The 23,282-nt window shown below is 43.8% G+C and overlaps 3 protein-coding genes across 5 annotated transcripts in view; all 3 read left to right on the top strand.

The window, feature by feature from the left end:
• The first annotated feature begins 369 nt into the window (after positions 1-369).
• Positions 370-5,702, top strand: dnase1l1 (deoxyribonuclease I-like 1). 2 transcript variants are annotated; one of them, XM_084917991.1, is made up of 10 exons: positions 370-454; positions 2,459-2,617; positions 3,138-3,226; positions 3,647-3,736; positions 3,819-3,931; positions 4,019-4,131; positions 4,216-4,373; positions 4,599-4,695; positions 4,860-5,008; positions 5,468-5,702. In XM_084917991.1, the coding sequence occupies exons 2-10, from the start codon at positions 2,468-2,470 to the stop codon at positions 5,472-5,474; spliced, it is 966 nt and encodes a 321-aa protein (XP_084774117.1). In that variant the 5' UTR covers positions 370-454; positions 2,459-2,467; the 3' UTR covers positions 5,475-5,702. The 2 variants fall into 2 exon arrangements, with proteins under 2 accessions (XP_084774117.1, XP_084774118.1); XM_084917992.1 differs by having other exon boundaries at positions 4,860-5,702.
• A 3,022-nt stretch (positions 5,703-8,724) lies between these two features.
• On the top strand, positions 8,725-11,973 carry LOC146364436 (L-rhamnose-binding lectin SML-like). The gene is made up of 9 exons (XM_084918294.1): positions 8,725-8,800; positions 8,943-8,975; positions 9,061-9,111; positions 9,823-9,958; positions 10,673-10,779; positions 10,864-10,908; positions 11,011-11,143; positions 11,570-11,673; positions 11,876-11,973. The coding sequence occupies exons 1-9, from the start codon at positions 8,725-8,727 to the stop codon at positions 11,890-11,892; spliced, it is 702 nt and encodes a 233-aa protein (XP_084774420.1). The 3' UTR covers positions 11,893-11,973.
• Positions 11,974-16,058: 4,085 nt separating this feature from the next.
• Positions 16,059-23,282, top strand: part of prkcz (protein kinase C, zeta) — a 100,004-nt gene continuing 92,780 nt past the window's right edge. Inside the window, exon 1 of one of the 2 annotated variants that reach the window (XM_084917633.1) lies at positions 16,059-16,256. In XM_084917633.1, coding sequence (XP_084773759.1) covers positions 16,180-16,256 — 77 coding nt within the window. In that variant the 5' untranslated portion in view covers positions 16,059-16,179. The remainder of the gene's footprint in view (positions 16,257-23,282) is intronic. The other variant, XM_084917630.1, reaches the window with a different exon arrangement.

Raw genomic sequence — 23,282 nt, 5'->3', positions numbered from 1 at the left:
CTGACCAGATCAATATCTCTGAAGTGTAACTGACACAGTCCTAAGCTCTGATGAACAAGTCTTCTTTGAATGTTTTGGAGCAGTGTACACGTCTTTAACCTGCAGGCTGTCTTAAACTTCCCACACCTGATCTGTTCATCTGTGGACTGTTTCACTTGCCTTTTGCCTCCTCACAGTAAATACTTAAGTCATATATGTGTAACCAGGCAGGTTTGTGGTGTTTGTGGTTTTTTACTTTGAAGTATTCAAATGTTAATGTCTGCAGTGATTTTCCTGATAAAGACTTGATCTCTGACAAACAGAAGAAAGTTTTTCACAGCAGCAGATCTCCTGCTGCTTCCTCCTTGTAGTCCCTCCTACAGGAAACAGAGTGGCGGGGGTAGCTTTGAGTTTCAGTCGAGAGACGGGAGTAAGAAGCGAACACACCCTACAAGTCCAAGAAGTCCCAGAGCTGGTAAGCTGTAGTTTGACAACCCACAGAAGGAGCGAGCGAAGGACAAGCCGTCTCAGTGGAGCGTGTGACCTGTAATCTGCTGCTGTGTGTTTATGACTACAGAGCTGCACAGAGCTGCACTCTCCTACACGCTCAGCTGTGTGTCCGGGTTAAAGACCTGACAGCTGGAGCTCACATTACAGCAGCTGGTACAGCCTGCTACACACATGCTGTAGTTTCATGTGTTGTGCTGAAAGTAGACGTGTAACAGCTTTAGAGCTAACAGAGCTGAACTAGAGTCATTTCTCCATGTTTCCCATGACATCAGGATCATTCCTGCGATGGTCACTGCTCCGTGTTTTCTGTTTGATTTTAAGGATTTTATCGTCTTGTTTTCTGGAGTTTCGCTTCTTGTTTTCCACGTTAGTTTCAGATGTGTGCCGTGGGTTTTCCATGATTGTTTCCATGTGTGTCCTGTTTCATACTGACTGGACTGTTATGTTTGTTTGTTTTCCTTCATATTTCTCCTGTTTGGGTTTCTGGACATTGTTCTCCAGGCCCTGAGGAAATGATGTGGTTACAGTCGCTGCAGGACACTAAGAGCAGTGACAGACTGAAGTAACTGAACACCGTGGTCTTCCTGTCAGGGACTCATCAGTCCACAGATGTTTGCCCTCTTGATGTGATTGCACTCATTAATGCAAAACATCTGTGGCTGAGGGGGGACCTTGGACAGACCTGGACTAGTTTGGTTTCCTGAAGACGTGTCAGCTCTCATCTTCAGCTCTAAGAACCCGAGTGGATTTGTCCCTTAAGAGGACCCACTACTGATCATGTGCATCATCTCGTGAGCCAAAGTGTGAATGTGTGGGTCATCATCAGCAGGGGTTTCGGGTGAAACCATCGTGACCAACAGACTGAAAGCTAACTGGCTATGTTATTTTGTCTGAAAGTAAATATGAGTGGACATTTTTTAATGAACACACTATTAGTTATTTATGTGAGAACATTTTTAAGGAGCTGAAATGGTAACAAATTTAAGAAACACAGACAGAGGACACGGAGCAAACATCATCTCTGTGGGCAACAAGTGTTTACATGTGGACAGGTTTTATACATACACACGATTTAACTCAGTTTGACCCTTTTTATCCTAGTGGGTTTTAAATAGATAATGATGCAGGGCAGCACGGTGGTGCCGGGGTTAGCACTGTTGCCTCACCAGCAGAAGGCCTTGGGTGGCAGTCCATCATCTGACCGAGGTCGCTGTGTGTTCTAGCTGTGCCTTCTTGGGTTCCCTCTGGCTCCCACAGTCCAAAGACATGCAGCTTTAGCTGAACTGGAGACTGTAAATTGCCCATAGAACGGGTAAATGTGAGCCTCTGCATTGGCCCTGTGACAGGGCGGTGACGTGTTCAGGGTGGACCCCCCCTCCCAGGTCACCTGACTTTAGATAAGGGGAAGAACAAATATGTGGTTCATGTCTAAGATTTATGCTAAAGCTATCGTTGGTCGTCTGGAGGAATTGGAGAAGTGAATAATTTTAATTTCACAAGAAACAGGAAGAAACAGGAAGTTTCACTGCTGAGTCAAACCACGAGAAACAGGAATAATCACAGTTCATGTTTACGCACAAACAACAACAACAGCCATTAGATTTGTGCTGGTTTGCTGTTTACTTCTTTTTATCAATTAAAATCATTCAAATTAAAAACCTTTATTAGTTATACAACCCCAGCTCCAAAAACGTTGTTCCCAAATCAAACATGGAAAACACAGAGATGGTGAAACACCATTAGAGGAAAATATTCTGGATTTGATGGCAGCAACAAACTCCCGTCTTCTTTGCACCATCAGAGATGCAGTGGTTTGTCTCCTCTTTAGTCCACATCTCAGTTATGTTCACATCAAAGCTTCCATCAAAAGTGTTTTTTTAAACACCAAACAAAGCTGAATTTGTCCCGTAGCAGCCCTCAGCTCATGTGTTTCATCATGTTTCTCGATGGGGACTGTGCTTCCTTCCAGCTGTGGGCCATGAGTCCGTCTCTCCTCCTGCTGCTCGTCGTCCTCGTGGATGTGACCGATACTAAAGCTGGTTCAGATTTTAGGATCTGTGCCTTCAACACACAACACTTTGGTGAATCCAAGTCGAAGAAGAGTGACGTTATGGGGACTCTTGCCAGGGTAAGGTAAAAAGAAAGACTGGGTAAGAGTGCTTGTGTTCTTGTATTTGGCTCAAACAGCTGACGGACAGTGTCGTGGTGCTTTAGTGGACGATAGTCACTACATGGCTGTAGCTAGTGGGGCCACTAACAAACTGACAGAATTACTCAGTGAATCAGTAAAAATGATTTGTTTAGAGAAACTTGTTTCCTGTTTGAAAATTTGTTCACCACATTGTGAAATTAACCAAAGCAACCAAACAAAGGCTATGAAGACACTTCCCTGCATTATCATTTAGCACCACAAGGTGGCGCAGAGTCAATGCCAACGCGTTCCTTACTACATCAGTCGGAATGAACACGTTCTAATTTGCGCGGTGGTCTGGGAAAAGGACCAAAAAGAACAAATATAACAAATATTTTTAGGGATGCAGGACATTTTTATTTTATTGCAGGTGACCAGCGGGACGAATAATGAGTGGCTTCTCTGTGTGTCCCACTCCCACTCACCTTTTCATGGCTGTGCTGTGTCTCCATTTCAGATCATCACACGCTGTGATGTGTGTTTGCTCCAGGAAGTGAGAGACAGTAGAGGAAAAGCTTTACCACTGCTGCTCGACTCCCTAAAACGGTGATTATTCATTCGCTTCCACACACACCAACACCCACACACACCCACAGACACCCCCCCCCCCCCCCACACACACACACACACACACACACACACAAACACACACACACACACACACACACACATGCACACCCACAGATACCCACACAGACCCACACACACCCACAGACACCCACACACAGACCCACCCCCACAGACACCCACACAGACCCACAGTCACCCACACACACCCACACACAGACCCACCCCCACAGACACCCACACAGACCCACAGTCACCCACACACACCCACACACACCCACAGACACATGTTATTGCATCAGTTTGGAGATGAGTGGTTTGGACTCTAAATGCTCAAACTTAGCGACTGACACATGCAGTGACTGCATCCCCGTCCCATCTGTGCTGTTTCACCCTCAGGTTTGACACCAAGTATAAATATGAGACTGTGGCCAGCGAGAGACTGGGCAGGTCTGAGACATACCAGGAGCAGTACGTGTTTGTGTACAGGTGAGCTACACCTCTGTGCAGAGGACATCTAAGTGCAGGTATAGTGACGGAGTCTGGCTTCACTGAACCTGAATGTGTTCAGGAAGGAGACGGTGAGGGTCATGGACCAGTATCAGTACCCTGATAATAAACCAGGAGACATCGACGCTTTCTCCAGAGAGCCGTTTGCTGTCCGCTTCAGAGCGGACCGCACAGGTCGGTCCCCGATGCTTCCCTGTGACAGAATGGAAATATTGGTGCTGTTGGATGGATTCTCCCTCTAACCCTCATTTCCATCCTCAGCTATAAAGGAGTTTGTTCTCATACCTCAGCACACCACGCCCTCCAACACCACCAAGGAGCTCGATGCCCTCTATGATGTTCTACAGCATGTGAGAAACATGTGGAAAACTGAGGTAAAGACTATTTTGGCATTCATCAAACAGACAAGAAGTCAATACCACAGGTGTACATGGTGACCGCTGTGCTGTAATGGGCAGAACGTGATGCTTCTTGGAGACTTTAATGCGGGCTGTGGCTACCTCGCTAAGAAGAACAGGAAGAATGTGCGCCTAATCACAGACACGAATCTTATTTGGCTCATCCCAGACGACGCTGACACCACCGTGCGATCAACCACATCCTGCCCCTACGACAGGTAAACGCACAAAGCTTTGATTCAGGAGGGTTCCCAAGATTTTAGGATCCCTGGAACTTTTCAAGAAACAAAGTTTCCTTTGATAAAAAAGGTGCGTTGTTGTTGTTTACTGCAGCTGATATGCAATATGTAAATGTAAGCAGACTATAGCAGACTTAAATGTGACCGTGTGAATGAAATAAGAGACATGAGTAAATGTGTGCTGCTCTCTGCTTGTGCCAACAGGATTGTTGTGAATGGGGAAACCTTTCACAGAGCCATCGTGCCTGCTTCAGCCAAACCGTTTAACTTTCAAGAGGAATACGGACTGACGGAGGAGCAGGTAACAGTCCACGCTCTGCATGTCTGTACCAGTGTGTGTGGACTGTACAGAAACACACACCTACAGAGTGTGTTAAACACGGTGTGCTGTGATTTTGTTACTGAAACAGATCAAACTCTGTTCATTTGTTGACACTGGCTGTTCTTCCTGTGTTTTTTATTCAGGCGCTGGATGTCAGCGACCATTACCCGGTGGAGATCCTGCTAAAGGTCAAGGATTCCAGAGCCTTTCTTGGGGGCTCATCTATTACCAGTGGAAACCAGTTTATGACTTTGTTTGTCCTAAGCCATGTTGCCTTTCAAATATTGACAAGGTAGTTAAATAATAAACCTCGAGGATGAGATAGGTCTGTGTTATAGCCAAGTTCATGAACTGATGAGAACATGCGGAGCTGAACTTTCCAAATATCCCTGATGTTGGTCTGCAGGTTAAAAAAGATAAAATTACACAACTATTTACCTTCAACAATATGGCTTTGACTGCAGTGTACAATGGCCGAGCTGTGTGTGGATGTGTATGCGTGACTTCAGTGTTAGGCTGCAGATTCGCTCAGTTTATGGCAGCTGGACCCAAAGTGTTCAAAGATCAAATACACATGATTTCATCCACAGCACACAAAACTGTACACACAACTGACAATGAAAGTTTCTCACCTGCTGTAAATATTTGTGAGTGTGTTTATGGTGTAAAAATCATCTGAGGCCAGGTTTGTTTTCAGTGCAGAGGTATGTGTAAACTTCATGTTTTGCTGTTTTCTGTTTGTTTTTTTCAGCCTTTAGTGCGACAGGACAGAAAGACGAGGAGTAAGACATGCAGCTCACGGCTGCAGGCTCGATTCAAACGCAGGCCTAAAGGCCGTAAACTTTAGTGTGTTCCCAGGATGAGCAGGGGAGTTTCTAAATACGATCGAGGACATGCTAACCTCCTTTCCTTTCTTGTTTCTGATTGGACAGCCAAATTGGACTTTTCTGCTCCTGCACACACTATTAAACTATCATTGATTCCCATTATTGTGTCATGACCAGCTTCTTGAGATGTCTTCATGGACAGTTTGCAGATCATCATGTGTCAGACTGGACACTGTGGACGACTGCTCTGTGGGCTTAGATCCTGCCTGTGTTCTTACCTAGTGTCAGAATCCTCGGCTGTGCAGCAGAAGACTGTTTGATGAATTCTGAGTGAGAAGTTTAAAACAGAGGTGCATAGCTTTGGTCTGCGTACAGAGAGCGTCTGTATGTGCTGCTGCTGCTCTGATCGTCCACATGTCAGCCACAGAGACAAAGTGAAAAAAGTGTGAAAACCTGAAAACTGTAACAGCCGTTCGCACTTGTCTTATTTGTTTGACCGTCTTTGATGTTTTCACACTTCCTGCTGAACTCTGCTCCTTTCCCAATCGATCCGTATTAGACAGACACAGTGTGTCATACACGCCGAGCACAACCCAAACAGACATGCTTCATTTTTCTTGCTTAATATACAAACAAAGCCTCCCAGTCTTTGTTTTATTGCAGCTACAGAGCTTGTCGTTTGTTACTCTGACATGAAAGTGTTGGCACTACATGAATGTGAAGTCGTAACTCTGATAGACCCTCACCATCATGTTGTACTGAAGCACTCTCTCTCTAAATCACACGTGCAAAATAACAACAGCAATCCCAGGCTGTGGGAACGTACACGTCATATAAGGTCACACCACGATGTCTGTAATCATGGAACAAAGGAGAAGTGTCCACAAACCCACTGTGTGGGTCACCTCATCCTCGGTCTGTGTTACTTTACAGTGGAACAGCCACTCATATTACAGTAAGAGCACATATTATAACAACAGTAGTAACAATGTTTCAGACTATCTTTTGAGCCTTGCGGGTCGTTGTACTCATCCTGCTCTCTTCTCTCTCTCCTCTTTTGAGCACCATTTTTCTCTTTGCTCGCTCAACATGAAATAAAATGCTGCTGTGCTGTTTAATTCTATAAGACAAAACTGTCGCATGGTTGATGTCAGCAGGTCTGCAGGGATTTTGCCAAATTCTCAGGCAAAATTCTTTGAGGATCTAATTGTTTGAGGACCAGGCAGAAAGTTCAGAAGGTACCAGTACTATATTTCCCAGCATGCATCTGTGCCATCACAGCTTTCCTGAATAGGTGTATACTTTAATCAGTGTAGTGTAAAATAAGTAAGGACAGATTTGAAAATAATCCTGATCAGAACAACGTGTGCTGTAAAAACTATGACACAGAGCAGAACTCTTATGATGTGGTCACTTTGCATTACACACTTATATTAACTGTGTTACGTCAGAGTCAGGCCTGGGAGTGCCCGGCTGACCTGTGGGATGTCGCCTGCAGCTGTAACTGTGACAGTATCATCGTCATACCCTCCAAGCCTGGAGCTGTAACATAGATGTTACAGCTGTGTTGACCTTTGGAAATAAGAAATACTTTTTGTATTTCTGTTGGCGTAAACATTAGAAGATAAGAAGAAGAAGACATTTTGTGTGTCTGCTGCATGAGTTCGATTTGTCCAGACTTTTGCATGGAGCTGAATGTCTCAAGTCAGATCAAAGGAAACGACCTCTATTTTTAAAATATCTGATTTATTTTTCTGCACATCAAACTGCTCTAAAGCAGTGCTGGCATGCACGCATTGCACAGTATCAGGGTTACAATTCCATGTTATTCAGCACATAGTGCAGACTGTGTGTTCCAAGGATCAGATTTACTGTCAGTGATGCTTGCGTGTGGTGGCAGCGTGCCTGTGTTTGTGCTGAGTTATCTGCTATTTGTGTCCTATTTGTCTTGTCTGTTTGCTCTTCTTTTGCTCTGTTTATTCTGGTATGCAATCCTAACGGCGTTATCTGTGACAGAAACAGAAGCACACAGATAACAGAAACAAACCTGCACACTTACATTTGGAAAATCTGCAGGTTTGTCTTTTTTCGCTTTGTAAATCGTGTGTCAGCCAGTTCAGTATTTCCTGATTCACTGAAACCATGTGTCCTCAAAGATTCAAGATTCAAAGATTCAAGCGTTTATTGTCACGTGTACAAAGAAAAGCATTTCTCTGTGCAATGAAAGTCTTTCTCTGCTGTCCACACACAGATGCAGGTTAATATGTACAAATAGATCAAGTAAAAAAAAGTATAAATAAATACAACAGAATAAAACTGAGGTAGATATCAATTTCTCTACTTTGTGCAGACAATCAAACAGCATAAAGAGTAGTTTAGCTGTTGGCCATAAAATAAAAACACAGCTTCTTCAGTGGAAACAGTATTTTATGGAGCCCATCAGCAAAAAGGGAATTTGGGCATCGTGAGCAGACTGATGTCAGCATCAGCGGGAAAGTGACCGAGGTGGGATGCTTGCTGTGTTTTTGAGCTGACGAACACCCTGAGCTCTGTGAAACATTGTAAGGTTAATAAATCAGAAGATAACGTGTGAGTTCATTACACAGTTTCAGTTCTGAAATAAATGACTTTTTGAAGTTACAGTGAGCCAAGTGTCTTTGTTACACAGACCTGTCGGTCTATCCTTCAGGCCTGGGCCCTCTAACATATAGACCACAAGAAAAATTACTAAATCCAGTTTTGCATGGTTGGATCTGAACAAGGTTCCAGGTCGAGCTTCAACATGCAACAAGAAGAAATGTTACTGAGACAAAACATTTTGTTGAGCATGCAATTTATTGAAAACAACATTTAAACTGAAACAGGCTGTTTGACAGGACCACACCTCCAGAAACCCTGTAACCCCCCCCCAAAAAAAAAAAGAAAGCAAAGGTCCAAACATGAACTCAGTAAAGAGCTCCACTGTTATCGATCACTTCAAAAATTCATTGCAGCATGTTTGATCCAAGCATTTCCATGATCAGGACTGTATGTTCTTTGCATGTGTGTATAATCATGTCAAATCCTTCACTGGGCGAGCACCTGGCCACATGTTTGGGCACGTATCCAGCTGAACAAAAGTCTGGGGGTAAGGTTTGTTTAGCACGATAAGATGAGACTGCAAACAGACTCAAAGCTATAAATGCTGCGTGTTTCTGCTGCAAGCATCAGTCTCAGTGAGTCCCCTGAAACCATGCTCCGCCTCAGCAGCACGCTCTGTGAGTACAGTCAGCATTTTCTCATTCATGTTGTTTTCTAGCTGAAGAAGATTTCTTCAGTTCATGTATTTAAGGTAAAGTATCACGTGTTTTCATATTTGGCCACATTATAAATTGAGAGTGCTGCTCCTTTGTTTTTCAGTGTTGGCAGCAGCCTGTCTGCTTGTTAGCACAGGTAAGTGTCTGCTAGTCTGATTGTTTCTCAGTGTGCTTAGTTTTAATATGTGTGTTAGACTAATAGCTCCATGTGTGCTTTAAAGGTGCGCAGAGAGTCATCACGTGTGGGAACCACGTCCACCGGCTGAGCTGTGGTAAGACCCAACCGCTCATGTTTCTCAGCGCTGCAGTGTTTCTACGTGTTATTGTTATTTATTTATTGGGGACGAATATCGAACACAAATCACATCATAGACACACACTGAGGTACGAGAGCAGAAACACTCAGGACCGACTTTAAACCATGAATACAGAACTCCACATGCTGATATCCAGCAGAAGCTTTACACCATAGTGTCCTATTCCTCCAGTTTTTATTCACATCTCTTCAGTTGCCTTAGAAAAAGTGTCCATACAGAACGCCACAGTGGTCGTATAGAGCCAGGAGCCACACACGGTGGTACATTACCCCCCCACTCTGAGGATAGGCAGGAGAGAATGGACGGGTGGATTTTAAACCCTGTGAAGTGTTTCAGCAAACATACACCGTCATTCACCGCCTGGAAGAACCTCCACACAACATTGCATCAAAACTAAATAAGTGGCACACATGAGTTTAATATAATCACCACTAAGTTAGATTTGGAAAACACGCCCGTTTCTTTAAGGGATCCTTGATTTGGTTCTATGAGTACAGAGTATGTAAGACAGGAATGACATTTGTGTTTGGGAAGCATACAAAGCAGCGAGTGAGCATCTCTGCAGTTTGTGTTTGTGAGTTTGTGAGGCTGACGGCAGCTGCAGACGTCCCTGGTTGGTAAGCTCTGTCGTTGTGTTTGAATACCTGCCTCTGTGATGTCCAACAGAAACTGGAGTGATTCGTGTCCAGGAGTCCATGTATGGACGAAGAGACCGGGACACGTGCAGTGGAGAGAAAGCTGAAGAGGTGGCCATCAATACTGCGTGCTCTCTGGAGGGTGCTGAAGACACCATCAGGACAAGGTATACGTCCCAATAACACACTGGTATTTGTTATCAATGGATGTCACTGCTGCTGATCACCACATATAGATATTTCTAAGTGTTATAGAAGATTACCAAAAAAGGAGTTATGTCTAACTGTCGCTAACTGTAACTGATGCACGTTATGTTATCTGCCTACGCATGAAGGAGCGTTAACCCTGACATATGAAACTGTGTATCTAAGTGCTTCCTCTTGAGATTGACACAGAAGGTGGTATTGTGTACATCGCCACATGCATGTGCTTAATAAATGATTGTTGATTGACTGGACCTGCTCTGAGTTTGTTTCTCAGCCCAACATCAAAAAAGTCGGGACAGGTCCTGTAGAATAACAGGGGATGAAATGTGCTGCATGTATAGTGTGAAAATTCAGTGATGTGAGAGATCATGTCTGGAAGACGAGATGCTTTTTGAAAAGTGAATATAAAAGAATCAGAGTGCCTTCTTGCTTTCATGGATAGTGATCGTGGAGTAAGAAATGCCAGGTTATCAGATCCAGTGCAAAGCTGGGACTGCGAGCCTTTCGCCTCAGACAAAACAGACGATTTCACTTTGATGATATTTGTGGGGAATTCCTTTTACCTTACAAGACCCCATAATCACGTAGAACCCAATGAAAGACTGTTCTTCTCAGCGTTGGTGGGATTTCCCATGGTGCTTCACTGCTGACTCTACTTTCTATTATCTGTTCAGCTGTGACGGCAAGAAGGTGTGTGAAGTAACCCCGGCCATCTTTGCAAGAGATCCCTGCAATGACACCTTTAAATACATCCAGACCACCTACACCTGTATACCAGCAAGTGAGTCACGCGCCTGCTTTAAACAGTAAAGCTTCACTTAGGCTCTGAGTGCTCCACCTAATCTGAATGATGTTACTTTGGCAGTTCACCTGATAACCTGCGAGCAGTCTATGGTCGAACTGCAGTGCGGTAAGATCACGTGTGACCCGACAAACTTTGACGTGTCCTGATAACTGCCTCTCCAAGCACCCTTCTTCAGTTTTCAACAGCACGCACTGCTTTCTTTGACAGACCAGGGCCATGTCATCCACGTGTACCATGCTGATTTTGGGCGCCATGATCCACACATATGCTCCTTCAGACGGGAGGCCTCACACATGGAAAACATCAAGTGTTCGAACCCCACTAGCAAAGTTGCTGAAAGGTACAGCTTTAACATTAATGTGATATTTTACTGTGAGTGACCAACGAGATCTTAAACATGACTATGAAGTCTTTGGTCTTTGGCACTTTCCTCTCGTAGCTAACGACACATATTTCTGAAGCTAGCGGAGCTGAAAGTATGATTTGGGTGAGCTGGGACGTGCAACCATCACTTTGTGTTCACAGCGTTTGCTGTCCCCACACAGCCAGGGGTTATAGCCTGGGTTTGATCAGTGTTATTAATCAGCAGTATTTGGATTTACATAATTAGTGTTGTACTTCTTTTGCACATCCACATCATTCATACACATCGTCTAGTATGAGATAAACAACAAACAAACGTGTCTTTAATTTGCATTGTCAGCTGGGGATCTTTACTACCTACCTTTAAGTGTTTCATCTGCACTGTGCTGCTCTGCATCCACAGGTGTAATGGGAAACGCACCTGTTCTATGAGAGCAAGCAGTGGAATGCTTGGCGACACCTGTCCGCGTATGTACAAATACCTGGAGCTGACCTACAACTGTCTGAGTAAGTAGCTCAAAGGATGAAGAGTATGTGAACGGTTCATGACACAAGGGGAAGGAAAACCAGCAGCAGAGCCAAACAGGTGCTCAGTGATCCACCTGTGATGCCAACAATAACAGGCTGCTTTATTTAGCTTCCTTCTTCATGTGAACTGTTACAGTGAACAGCCAACCACATCTGACTGTGTGTGTTTGATCTGTTGCAGAATCTGTAGGTGCTTGAGAGGATTAAAGATCCTGCAGTAACAGTATCCTTCACTAAATAAAATACATGAAAAACAACAAGTTTCTGTGTGTTTGTGACTCGTCAGTGTTTTCATGTTTCTCACTGGGCCCACGTCCTCATTTAAGAACGAGAACAAACAGCTTGTAGAACTGGGGGAACATATAGAGATGAGAACCGGAGGGGGCGTGTTTGGAGGCGTGGTCCCGCTCCTGAAATTCAGATACTTTATCTCCAATTTCTATTCTTACTGATCGCTCAGGTCAGAGGCGACAAGAGGATCAAAGTGAAGACATGAAATGAAATTGAATCTTTAGTGCAACAACATGACATTTATAAAAATACTAGTTTTCCTTAGCAGGAGAAATGATTTCTATTTACACACAAAAAACTAAAATGAATAAAAAAAGTTGACCTTTATTGAGCTATGACACAAGCAAACTGCTGCTGAGCACTCAATCAAGTTCAAACTACAAAAGAAACAGACGGGAGAAAAAGAGGCGATTCTCACAAAGCAGGTTTGATACAAGCTGATCACAGTGTGTCAGCAGCTGGACTGAAAGTCAAAGAGAAGCACACAGAGCGAGTCTGGGAGATCTGTCTGAGGACCCCAGAGGTGCCAAGAGACAATCGCTAGAACCCTGAACAGGAGCGGACGTGACAGACCAACAGGAGCTCTGACAGACTCAAGCATGCTGGACAAGCTGGAATACGGGGACAGTTGACTACCATGGCAGTGTTACACAGAAGTCTAAAGGTAATACTACCAGTAATAGCACTAGTACTAGAAGTTGATAATAGTTGCCTTGGCCTTTGGTCATTATTTACAGGTATGTAAAAAACAACCGACGAGCAACAAAGTGCTAAAAATTTAAATTAAATGAACAAAATAAATGTATGCAAAGAAAACAAAATCCTAGCAAGGTTTCTGTGAGGGGTCAGCAGCTCCGCCCTTCACCCGTTTGCTTCCTTTTCTTCTGTCTCCTGGTCTTTGTCATATCCACTTTCATTAGAAACCATCAGATTCATGAAAAGAAAATTAGTTGAAACAAGTAAGTGATGAACATTATGTCACGATGAATGCAGAAATACAGACTCACAGCTGAGTTACACAAAGCTGGAGCCTCGTCAGTGGCTTTTCTCTGAATAATAAAGAATGTGTGAGTCGGCACCCTGAGGTGCTCCTCATCAGGACCAACAACACTACACATATAACATACAATAAGATTTCCTTCTCTCACTGTTGGCTGGTACGTTTAGGAATATTAGTGAAATATATGAGATTAACAGAACGGAAACACAATCAGATCCATGTAGATTCTACCAAAACCCACAAACACCTGGATCACAGAGTCACCTTTTAAATTTGAATCCATATTTTAACCTTTGAAAAGTCTAAAACAATCTGCTTGTGTTTATCAGTGACATAATCAGTGGACAAAGCGCGAATAAAACATGCTGATCTATAATCTTTGTAAAAAAAATCTGAAAAATGATCAAGTGAAACTGATTTGATGGGTGATCTATTAGTTTATTTCTAGTGTCTAAACAACATACTAACATTTTATTTCCTTTCTTTTCCCTTCATGAAATGTAACATGAATGCTGTTGCAGATGATTAATAATCAGTTCTTGTCGTCGTCATGCGTCCAGGTTTTACAGCATAAATAAATGATCCATACTGCAGACACCAGGTCCAGGTCTCAGCACCATCTGATAACAGAGCAGCCCTCTCACTGATGAAAAGTGAATCATCAGCTGAGGAGAAATGCTAACTAGCTAACAGCAGGCTAACAGTGTGTGTGCTAACTGCTAATCTAGCTAACACATTAAGAGTAGGAGGCACAGATTGATGCTGCTGTGTAAAACTATCATCTGTTCAGATGGGTCCTCCTTCACTATAGCAACACTGACATGCTTGTATTCATGTTCATTTAAGGAGGTGTCACTGGGCACAAGTGGAGAGGCAGGGAAGTCATCCACCTGCCCACTTAACCACAGTCAGCTGATTAATGGATGACTCAGTTTAAACTGGTCACGCTCATTGGTGGATTTTTAAAGTTTTCATTTTCAAACTCTACTACTAGTCACGTTTATTTATTTCTAATTTGTAATGTTTGTTCCGAAGCCGTCTACCATATATCTGCTTGTCGATGTGCCTGCACAATAAAGACAATACTTATGTTTGTGTGAGATCACGTGTAGAATGTGCTGGAGTGTTTAATTAGAGTAGAAAAGGCCTGTCGTCCATTTAGTGAGAGCTGGTTGCCTTCTCTTCGTGCAGAGCTGCGTTAGATGCCAGGAAACAAGCTTAAAATGCAAATCGTGTCACGTACTACATCTGCATGGCACCATGCTGCAGCTGCGTCCTGTGACCTGTATGGGCTCATTTTGGAAAAACTCATATGGGTCATATTTCAGGGTACGAACAAACCAATGAATCCCTGTTTGAGGACTTTTTGAACCCAGCCTGAATGTTCTCTGATAGCATTTTATTTTGAAATTTCATAGTCAGTAAGTGCTATTAAACAGCATTTTGAATACAACTAAAAATCAAACCTCAATATCTTTTTCACTGAAAATCAACAAAGTCCATCATCCTGTGTCTTACTAATATCACATAATATCATCATCTTTAGATTGAACTCACCAAAGCTCATATTGACTGTTATATCTTATCAGTTTTGTTCATATCTTTATCTTGTTATGTCTGTTTGGTCTCTATCAGGTAATATCTGATTACTGTAATCTATCAGGTAATATCTGATTACTGTACTCTATCAGGTAATAATTTGATTTTGGAAAAGCAGTATAGATCTGGATGTGGGCCCAGGGCCAACTGCTCTTTACTTAGCCGTTCAGGCAGTGAATCCTGGTGTCAGACCTCACTAATTATTATTGTTATTAGTAAATTACTGACCCATGCAATTAACTCAGGGTGAACATCTTCATAGTCTGTCTGGAGCTGCAAACTCAGCTCCTCAGTCCTCACAGGTTTGGATTTTCATTTCCATTTTTTCCTGATATTTACATCTCTGATCACTCTGATGGTATAGGCTGGCAAAACGACCAAAGTTGTTACTTTATCCTACATAATTATGGCGCTAAATGTGAAACAGTGAACTACATGATTAATAACTCGTGAATCCTCCATCCGCTGCTCGTCGGGGTACCCGGATGTCTCTCTCCTCCGCTGCAGCGCTTCTGGGGGACATCGAGGTGTCCCTAAAATAGCCACGAAACAATCTCCCCAGCGTGTCCTGGGTTTGGCTCAGTGTGCCCTTCTTATCTGGGAGGTGTCCAGGCGGTATCCTTCAGCCGGTTACGCGGTCTGAGCGGGCTCCTCTCGGTGAGCAGGGGCAGCGTCCGTACTTTCAGCCTCTGCAGAAGGACGATCTGTTCTAATTTTCGATGCACAAACACAACAGCTTCCCCTCTGGGCTCAGCACCGACCATTAAAGCATTACAGCAGGTCACTCTTTAGCCTGACCACGAGCGTCACTTTCCACACTTCATGCATATAACGTGTTTTTTTTGCCATTAACCACTAGGGGGCGCTAAACACCATATTAACACGACTGGTTATGTCGGGTTTTTTCTGTTTGCCGGTACAGAGGTTGTCCTTACCTGGTGCGTACACGGATCGCGTGATACTGACCACAGTGTTAATGAACGCGTACATTTAATGTGATTGTTTATTTAAATATGTCGTAGGAACCGGCTGTAACGCTGGGAGATGATAAGAACATATTAGAGTATTAGTTACAGTATTAGAGGATCATTTCTATGAGGAAAAACTGCATAAAAAGAGAACAGTAGTCATGAACCCGACCGCACACGGTCCGTATCCTTTCAGATTATTAGCACGGTGTTTGCCGGGACAGGCGGGAAGCCCCGGTAGGTGAACAGGTGAATTTAGATTACGGTAACCATAGTGAGCCGGAAGAAAGCCCGTCAAGTGTGACCACACTCCGAGCTCGACCGATGACAGGTGAAGAGTTTTCCGTTTCAGAATAAGAGCGCTACTTTAAACCTTGCGCATTAGCTTTTATTCTGAAAGCTGGGGCCGGAAATACCACCGTTATTCACGGGACATGACAGACTTCCCCAAAGTCCCTGATGTTACCTTAACGACAGAAAGTTTGAAGCGGCTCCGCTCGGGTTAGTTTTCAGCGCACTGGGCGTACAGGGTCCTTTGTCATCGGCGAGTGGAAACCGCTTTCTATCCACGTATCACACAGCGAGCGTGGGCCTGTTCACGTAGACACGGGGGAGCTGAACTGTACGATGCATATGCTAGCGTCAAACGGATCCATAATGGACCTGAACTCGGAGTTTGTGAAGATTAAAGCGCACTACTGCGGGTAAGTAACTCTCCGTGGGTAAGCAGGAAACACCTGTGGAATGGACACTAACAGCTATTCAGCACGCAGCCTGGGCTTCTTGGAGCTCGTGAGTCAGAGAGGATTTAGTACCTGTGGCACCTGTGTTTAACCCACTGTGTGCGTGAAAAATGACATCAGAGGAAGCTTCGAGAATATTTTTCACCCTCACATAAAGTCAGCGTTTGTGTTGATGATGGGCACATGTGGAGGTGCAGTGGAAGTGGGCCGCTGCTGGTTAGAGGAGTTTCCTGCAGTCATCTGTGGAATCACCTCATCACGCAGGAACAGTGTTTGTATGAACGAGGCAAGTTTATTATCGTGGAAGCAGAAAAAACAGTCCGTGTACCATCACCATGACAGAACACGCAGATTACACGCCATGTTGCTGTATGTCACATATGGTATCGAGTCCACAGTGAAAATCTCACGTATATCTGATGAAGCCTGAGTGTAACCTAATACTGACACACGTGTGTGGGACAGACTGGACTGGAGGTGTGACGTCCCGTCACTGAGGGCTCCAAAACCAAAAACTCAAAAGCTTTGCATGATCTTTAGGTTGAACCAATTACATCTCCAGGAGGAGTTTGTTAAAGCACATGGCCTGAAAATGCCCCAAATGCTGCCAAAATGACACAAATAAATAAGTAAATAAAAATACATTTTATTTGAGGGTGCCTTAGATTAAAATAAAATAAAAAAACATCAAATAAAAACTAAAAACAAAGATTTGACAGTGAGTAAGATCTGTACTAAAGTAAACCAGTTTAAACAAGTAGGTTTGGAGCTGTGACTTAAATAAGGGAATCTATATTTCTAATGAGCGGAGGAAGTGAGTCCAGAGCCCAGCGATTGAAGCTCTGCTCCCACAGTGGGCAGACGAGCAGAAGGAACAAGATGAGTGAAAGCTCTGACAGAGCAGGAAACAGTGGAGATATGAAGAAGATCACACAGATAAGGAGGCCCAGGTTATGGATGCACTTTAATGTGAGGACTAAGATTTTACACTTTACCCTGGCTCCTATGGGCAACCTGTTGAACAATTAGGGTGATATGGTCTCATTTATACTGACTGTAGTACTGGAGCTGTAATAATGCGCTATAATGGTTGCTGGCACATAGATGTGTCACCATCACACCTGCTCCATGCTTCACGGTGGGAACCGTGCATGCAGAGACCCTCCGTTCACCTTTTGGAACCAAAGATCTCAGATGTGGACCCATCAGACCAAAGCCCAGATGTCCACTGGTCTAATGTCCACTCCTCATGTTTCTTGGCCCAAACAAATCTTTGCTCCTTGTTGCTTTTCCTCAGTCGTGGTTTCTCAGCAGCTCTTTGACCATAAAGGCCTGATTCACACAGTCTGCTCTGAACATGTAGAGATGAGTCTGCTACTGGAGCTCTGTGTGGCTCTAATCTGAGCTGCTGTTAATCTGTGATTTCTGAGGCTGGTCATGTCTATATGCTCAGCAGCAGAGGTGACTGCTGGTCTTCCTTTGCTGGGGCGCTCAGTGTCGTTGTAGCGCTTGATGTCTTTGCGACTGCACTTGGGGAAACATTCACAGTTTGATCAGAGACTTAGCAGTCTGCTATGTATTACGTCTTTCTCTTGAATCCTTGTTTTTCTGTTCGTTAGCAAAGGCAGTGTTTGTGCTACACATTCATAATAATGTGATGGTCAAACATTAAGATATGAACAGCTAAAGTACAAAACTGTCCATCATGACAGCCCAGTGTCCAGACTTCGTTCTGTTTGACACTTTTTGAAAGATGTTTGGACGAAGCAGACGATACTCTGCTATGTGTGGTTCTGTTTTGTGTACCTATTACCTAATTACTTTGGTGTAACATGAGTATCAATAAAGATAAAGTTGTAAAACTTGTGAAAGTACAGCTAAAAGTCCAAAATGTATGCCGTCCTTCACATTTTCCAAAGCGGCCCAGATTGTTGACTGTGCCGGGCTGACTCCCGGCTGTCACTCGCTCAGTGTACAACTTTACATTCCCAGGTACAGAATCCTGCCCCACACCTTACAACAAAGACACACTCAGAGTTTAGTTTCATTTCCTACAACACTTGGATTTTCTGATTGGTTAGTTTTAGTTTATTGCACATACCAATGCTGTTTATTTAAAACACAGCTGTGTACAACATATGTTCAGTTTGTGACGGGAAAAAATATTTACATCAAAATGAAACAACATCTTCACTCAAGAGTAAAAAAGTGCAATCTAAAAGTTAAAACATGAGAATCAGCATCGTAACGGTCGACAGTTAAAGCTAGCATGACAGCTACATGGCACTGGCCTGTGTCCTTAGTTTGTGGTTCAAGATGAGACGCAGATATGGGCAGCGCGGCGGTTAGCAGCATGGCAGTTAGCAGCATGGCAGTTAGCACTGTTGCCTCACAGCAACATCAGGCCGGGGTCTTTCTGTGGAGTTTGCTCTCCGTGTGTTTGCGTGGGTTCTACTCTGGCTTCCTCCCACAGTCCAAACTCATGCAGTCAGTGGGGTTAGTCGTTGACACTAAATTGCCCACAGGTGTGAATGGTTGTGTGTGTCTGTGTTTTAGCCCTGTGGCAAACTGGCCACCTGTCCGGGTGTACTCCGCCTCTCTCCCCATGACAGCTGGGATAGGCTCCACCCCCCGCGATCCTGAAGAGAATGGATGATGATGACTATATCACACTGTCCTTAGTTTGTGTTTGAAGATGAGGCGCAGCAAGTATTTATCCCATTAATCTGCTTGTATACTGCTGTTTCACTGAGTGAATGAATGCTGGAATAACACAGTGTGCCGAGCGTATGCCCCGGTGTGGTTCTGCACACGGTGCAGCCTGGTGTCTTTTGCCACAGTGTGCTCCTGTGAAACCAGCGTGGTGGGCTGCCTCTGCACCGTCACAGTGTCTGTGTGATGAACGCCACAAACATCAGCGATGACTGTTTTGTAGACTAGAAGTTTCTGCTGCTCACAGATTTATTGTGTGCCAGGCTCTCTGAGTCTGAACCTGAGACACAGACACGTGCGTGTGGCAGGAGTCACCATAGCGACCAGTCGTCACACCTGTTTGCTGATGGCACTGTCTCTGTTCAAAGCTCATCACGTCTTTTCTTCTGATTCCCCAGTCGAGCCTACTGTCTTCTGACCTCTGACCCCGCAGTAGATGATTTGATGTTTTAATCTAGTTATCCCCCTTAAAGGGGCATTGTGCTTAAATATGGATGTGATGAGTGTTCTTCTGTTCTGTTGTAAGAGGAGATCCCGAGTGACTGAACCATCACATGTTTCCTCTGAATGTCAGCACTGTTGTTGTTGTAGTCTCCAAACTCTGGCTCAGAAACGCTGCTCAGCTCTCGGCGTGTTAAAACCCTTCCACATATTTTTGGAGGCCTGTGTGTAAAGGAGCCAGTGGTGATGTCACCAGTGTGGTTCAGGTTAATCCTACCAGTATAATCTTTAATCACAATGCTCTGAAATGATTTTCCATGTTGAGTTCAGACAGTCAGCCTTTCTCTGTATTCAGCTTCCTGCCTGATCTACCTGCTGCACAGCAGACGGTTCAGGCCCAGCTTCACTCTGTGTTGGTGATAACCAGCACCAAAGAGCTGCTTCTACAGCAACCCGGCGTCTGAGCACGTTTGTTGCTACAGATGCATTTTCCCAGACTCATTCTGCCAACGTTTGGGGCGGTGTGGGAGTGGAGTGGGTTTTTCCAGCACGAGTGGGAGTCAGGTGTGTAGCATCCACATACAGTCTTTGCAGTCTTTCGTGTTGTGCGCTACGTGTGAGACAGGCCAACTGGAAGATGCCTTAATCTGATTTGTCCCAAATCGTTTTAAGTGTGTGTGTGTTTTAATCACTAAAGTGTGTCTTAAGCCGGAGCTGTTCTGTAAATATTGATATCAGGGGACAAACCAGTCCAGCGTTTCCCACTTCTTTTATCTGTAAGTAATTCAATGTTTACCTGACTCTTTGAAATGAATCGTCCTAATTAAATATATATTCTTATTGCTAATAACATTCCCTCTGCAGCATGCATAACTTTATGCAAATGATGTGAATGACATTCATTCAAGTAAGTCAGTGATAGTAAACAATAGCAAACAATATGAATATGAATAAGTAGGATGAGTGGAGGCTGTCAGCATCATGTCTGAGATGACTTACAGCTGCTGACAGATGTGCCGCCCCTGCAGGGATCTGACTAAAACCTGGATTTATTTGAGTGGTATAACAATTTGTGTTGGTCTTTATGGAGTTTCCCCAAAAAGGTTCAAAGTAAAGAAAGTTTCTGTGAAAACTAAAGTCAGTAATGCAGCGTGTGATTGACCCAGCACACAATCACTGAGGTGTGTGAAGTGTTCTCATCAGTGGGGTCAAAGATCACGGTGCTGCATGTTTATGCTCTGATACGTGACCAATCCCTGAGAGCATTCTTCAGTATGTTCACACAGTGCAAGGGTCAGCATTCAGCTAGCCTTTAGTCATAGACTGAGAGAGTTTAATGCACATTTGGCTTCAGCTGTTTGAGTTTATTACAACAGCAGAGCAGGAAGGGTTTCACAGGAATACTGCAGACGGGAGGATAACCAGAGTTCATGCTGCTCACATCTCCTCCTGTTCTGGAGACATTTTATATCATAAAAAACAACTTTGTAATTACTGTTTACCTTTTACTTATCGAGTGGAATTACTTAGCTACTTACTTATTAATGAGTTAATAACATTGTTATAGCAGTGTTTGCATTAATGCATAAAGAGTGAAGAGTGTAGTGGTAGAGACAGGAGCTGCTGCTGAGTGGGAAACAGCACAACAGTCAGTGTAAACAGCTCCCACTGAAAGCTCAGTGCTGCTCCTGCTGCAGGTGAATGAAACAATGAAACATTATGTAATTCACACAGCAAATTACCACACATTTTACTACTACGACTCCCAATAACAGTAATATTAATAACTCTACCAATATCATGTGTAATGGAAGGCAGTGTTAGAGGTTATATTTGAGTAAACGTTCCTTTCAGTTGAGTATATGTGTACCATGGGGAAACCTTAATCTCATCCTGCAACAACAGAAGTAATGTAATAGTAACTTCATAATGAAATGATTACAGCAGCAGGTCATGATGGAAGCTGTACAGATGTGGATAAATACAGATGTGTAACACAGCACTCACTGGTCCTGGATCATGAACAACAAAAAGAGAAACACTTTGTTAGAGGTGCTCTCTCTGTGGGCTCCTCCTGTCAGTGATTTTTAATGTATTTAAAGTTAAATGTTCTGCCTCACAGTTCCCACTGCTCTGCCTCCGTCTGTAGCTCTTGCTGATGATGACTGCTGATGACATGCTGCCTCTCGGGATTTCACTCCTGGCTGCTTTGAATCCACATTAGTTGAATTAAAATATGTAATAATTTCAGATTTTCTGGTAAAAAGAGAGATGCACTGTAAACTGTTCAGTGTGATGTTGGATGACAGTAATGCATTCACACCCAAAACTGTGGCACCGTTTAAACGACATTAAACACATTTAATGAGAGCTGTTTAAAGCCAAAGAGCTTCTGGGTAAATATGAGCTAGCATGATAAGCAAAGCGCGGTGTGTATGTGTGATGTAATTCCACGCTGACCTGTGTGTCGGCCGGCTGCGTGGAGCAATGCCTGCTGGGAAGCAAGCTGTCTGTGCCCCACCTCGTCAGAGTCCAACAATCACTGGCCATAAACTGTTGTGCACACACACCCAGAAACCTGCCCGACACACTGCCTGGGAGCTGACAGTGCAGCACCTGCTCACACAGCTCTAACACACAGCTGACTAACTCAAGGTTTATTCTAACAGTGTGGCATGTGCAGGCTGCAGACTTTTCTCCAATCAGCAGCACAGCACTGAGGCCGATGTTGACACTCAACATACGCACCCTTATTTAATGCTGACAGCTGATAAGGGCTGTGAGGTCAGTGCTGATATGAAATCAGTGCTTTCATTTTCAGGCCGACAGATTCAGCCATGCTTATTGGCTCGTACATGTCATCCATCGTTCTGTGGATTTATATAACCTTAGCACAGAAAGAAAGGACCTGTTGGGTTGAGTATTTCCTTTTTGTTAATCTTGGCATTGGCAGAGAACATTTGGCAAGTTTTCTGTGGGCACAATCCACCTGCTCCACTCTGCTGCTCAACATTTCCCTACAAGCAGCTCCATTTAACAGGGAACTCCACTCCACTGGTGTACGATTTCTGCCAAGAAGCAGTGTTACAGCAAGAAATCATCAACCAGACACCAAGTGTTTGGGCTCTAGTAAAAACTGCCTGGAATAAGGAGGTGGTCCAGATCAAGGCAGCACTTTATTTAATGCCTAAAGGTAACAGATATTGTGTAGTACAGTCTGAAAACAGTTAAGAAAGAGAAACTTGGTGCTTATCTTTCTCAGCTGTGAGTGGATTGAGTGGGTGGTTCAGTTCACACCTGTAACACTTAGTGTGATTGTGTCAGTTGGTGCACCGTTAAGACAGACCTGGGCCCACAGTCCTGAGCCCACATATGGGCTCAAAATGTGGTCATAAATATTTTGTACTTGTAAATCAGGATTTGTATGTGTAAAAAAAATTTGTGTGTGCGTAAAAAAGATTTGTGTGTGGACTTAGCCAAAAAAAACCCTGCAAGTTACAAGTACGAATTTTGACCCTATTTTTCTTCCTTTCATCTGATTGGTCAATGTCATGTCAATCACAAATGTAACAATACAATCAGAGAACAGATGGGTTTGGCTGTCGGAGGGGCGCTTTTTTGAACTGCAGGTCCTTGAAGGGTAGCAGCTAGGTCCCCTAACTTTCAGTAGCTGTTGAAAGGGTAAAGTTGTGGTATATCAGTGGTTAGAAATACCATTATTACTTTAGGATTAGTTTAACACAAAGTTAGGGCTGACCCGGGACCTGCTGTGAGTCACAGTGCGCAGCATAAAAGTCCTTTCACATTGGACGCAGGATGTGCTGCTAATGCTAA

This window comes from Perissodus microlepis, chromosome 20 (genome assembly GCF_051167445.1).
Source record: "Perissodus microlepis isolate ML-2025 ecotype Zambia chromosome 20, ASM5116744v1, whole genome shotgun sequence".
Lineage (NCBI taxonomy): Eukaryota > Metazoa > Chordata > Actinopteri > Cichliformes > Cichlidae > Perissodus > Perissodus microlepis.
Note: the sequence above shows the minus strand (reverse complement) of the source record. Positions and strands in the feature narration are given on the sequence as shown.

Coding starts and splice junctions, on each gene's coding strand:
- dnase1l1 (XM_084917991.1), top strand. CDS start 2,468: ATGAGTCCGTCTCTCCTCCTGCTGCTCGTCGTCCTCGTGGATGTGACC. Junction 3,227..3,646: donor CTGCTCGACTCCCTAAAACG/GTGATTATTCAT, acceptor TTTCACCCTCAG/GTTTGACACCAAGTATAAAT. Junction 4,696..4,859: donor ACGGACTGACGGAGGAGCAG/GTAACAGTCCAC, acceptor TTTTTTATTCAG/GCGCTGGATGTCAGCGACCA.
- LOC146364436 (XM_084918294.1), top strand. CDS start 8,725: ATGCTGCGTGTTTCTGCTGCAAGCATCAGTCTCAGTGAGTCCCCTGAA. Junction 8,976..9,060: donor CTGTCTGCTTGTTAGCACAG/GTAAGTGTCTGC, acceptor TGTGCTTTAAAG/GTGCGCAGAGAGTCATCACG. Junction 9,959..10,672: donor GAAGACACCATCAGGACAAG/GTATACGTCCCA, acceptor TTATCTGTTCAG/CTGTGACGGCAAGAAGGTGT.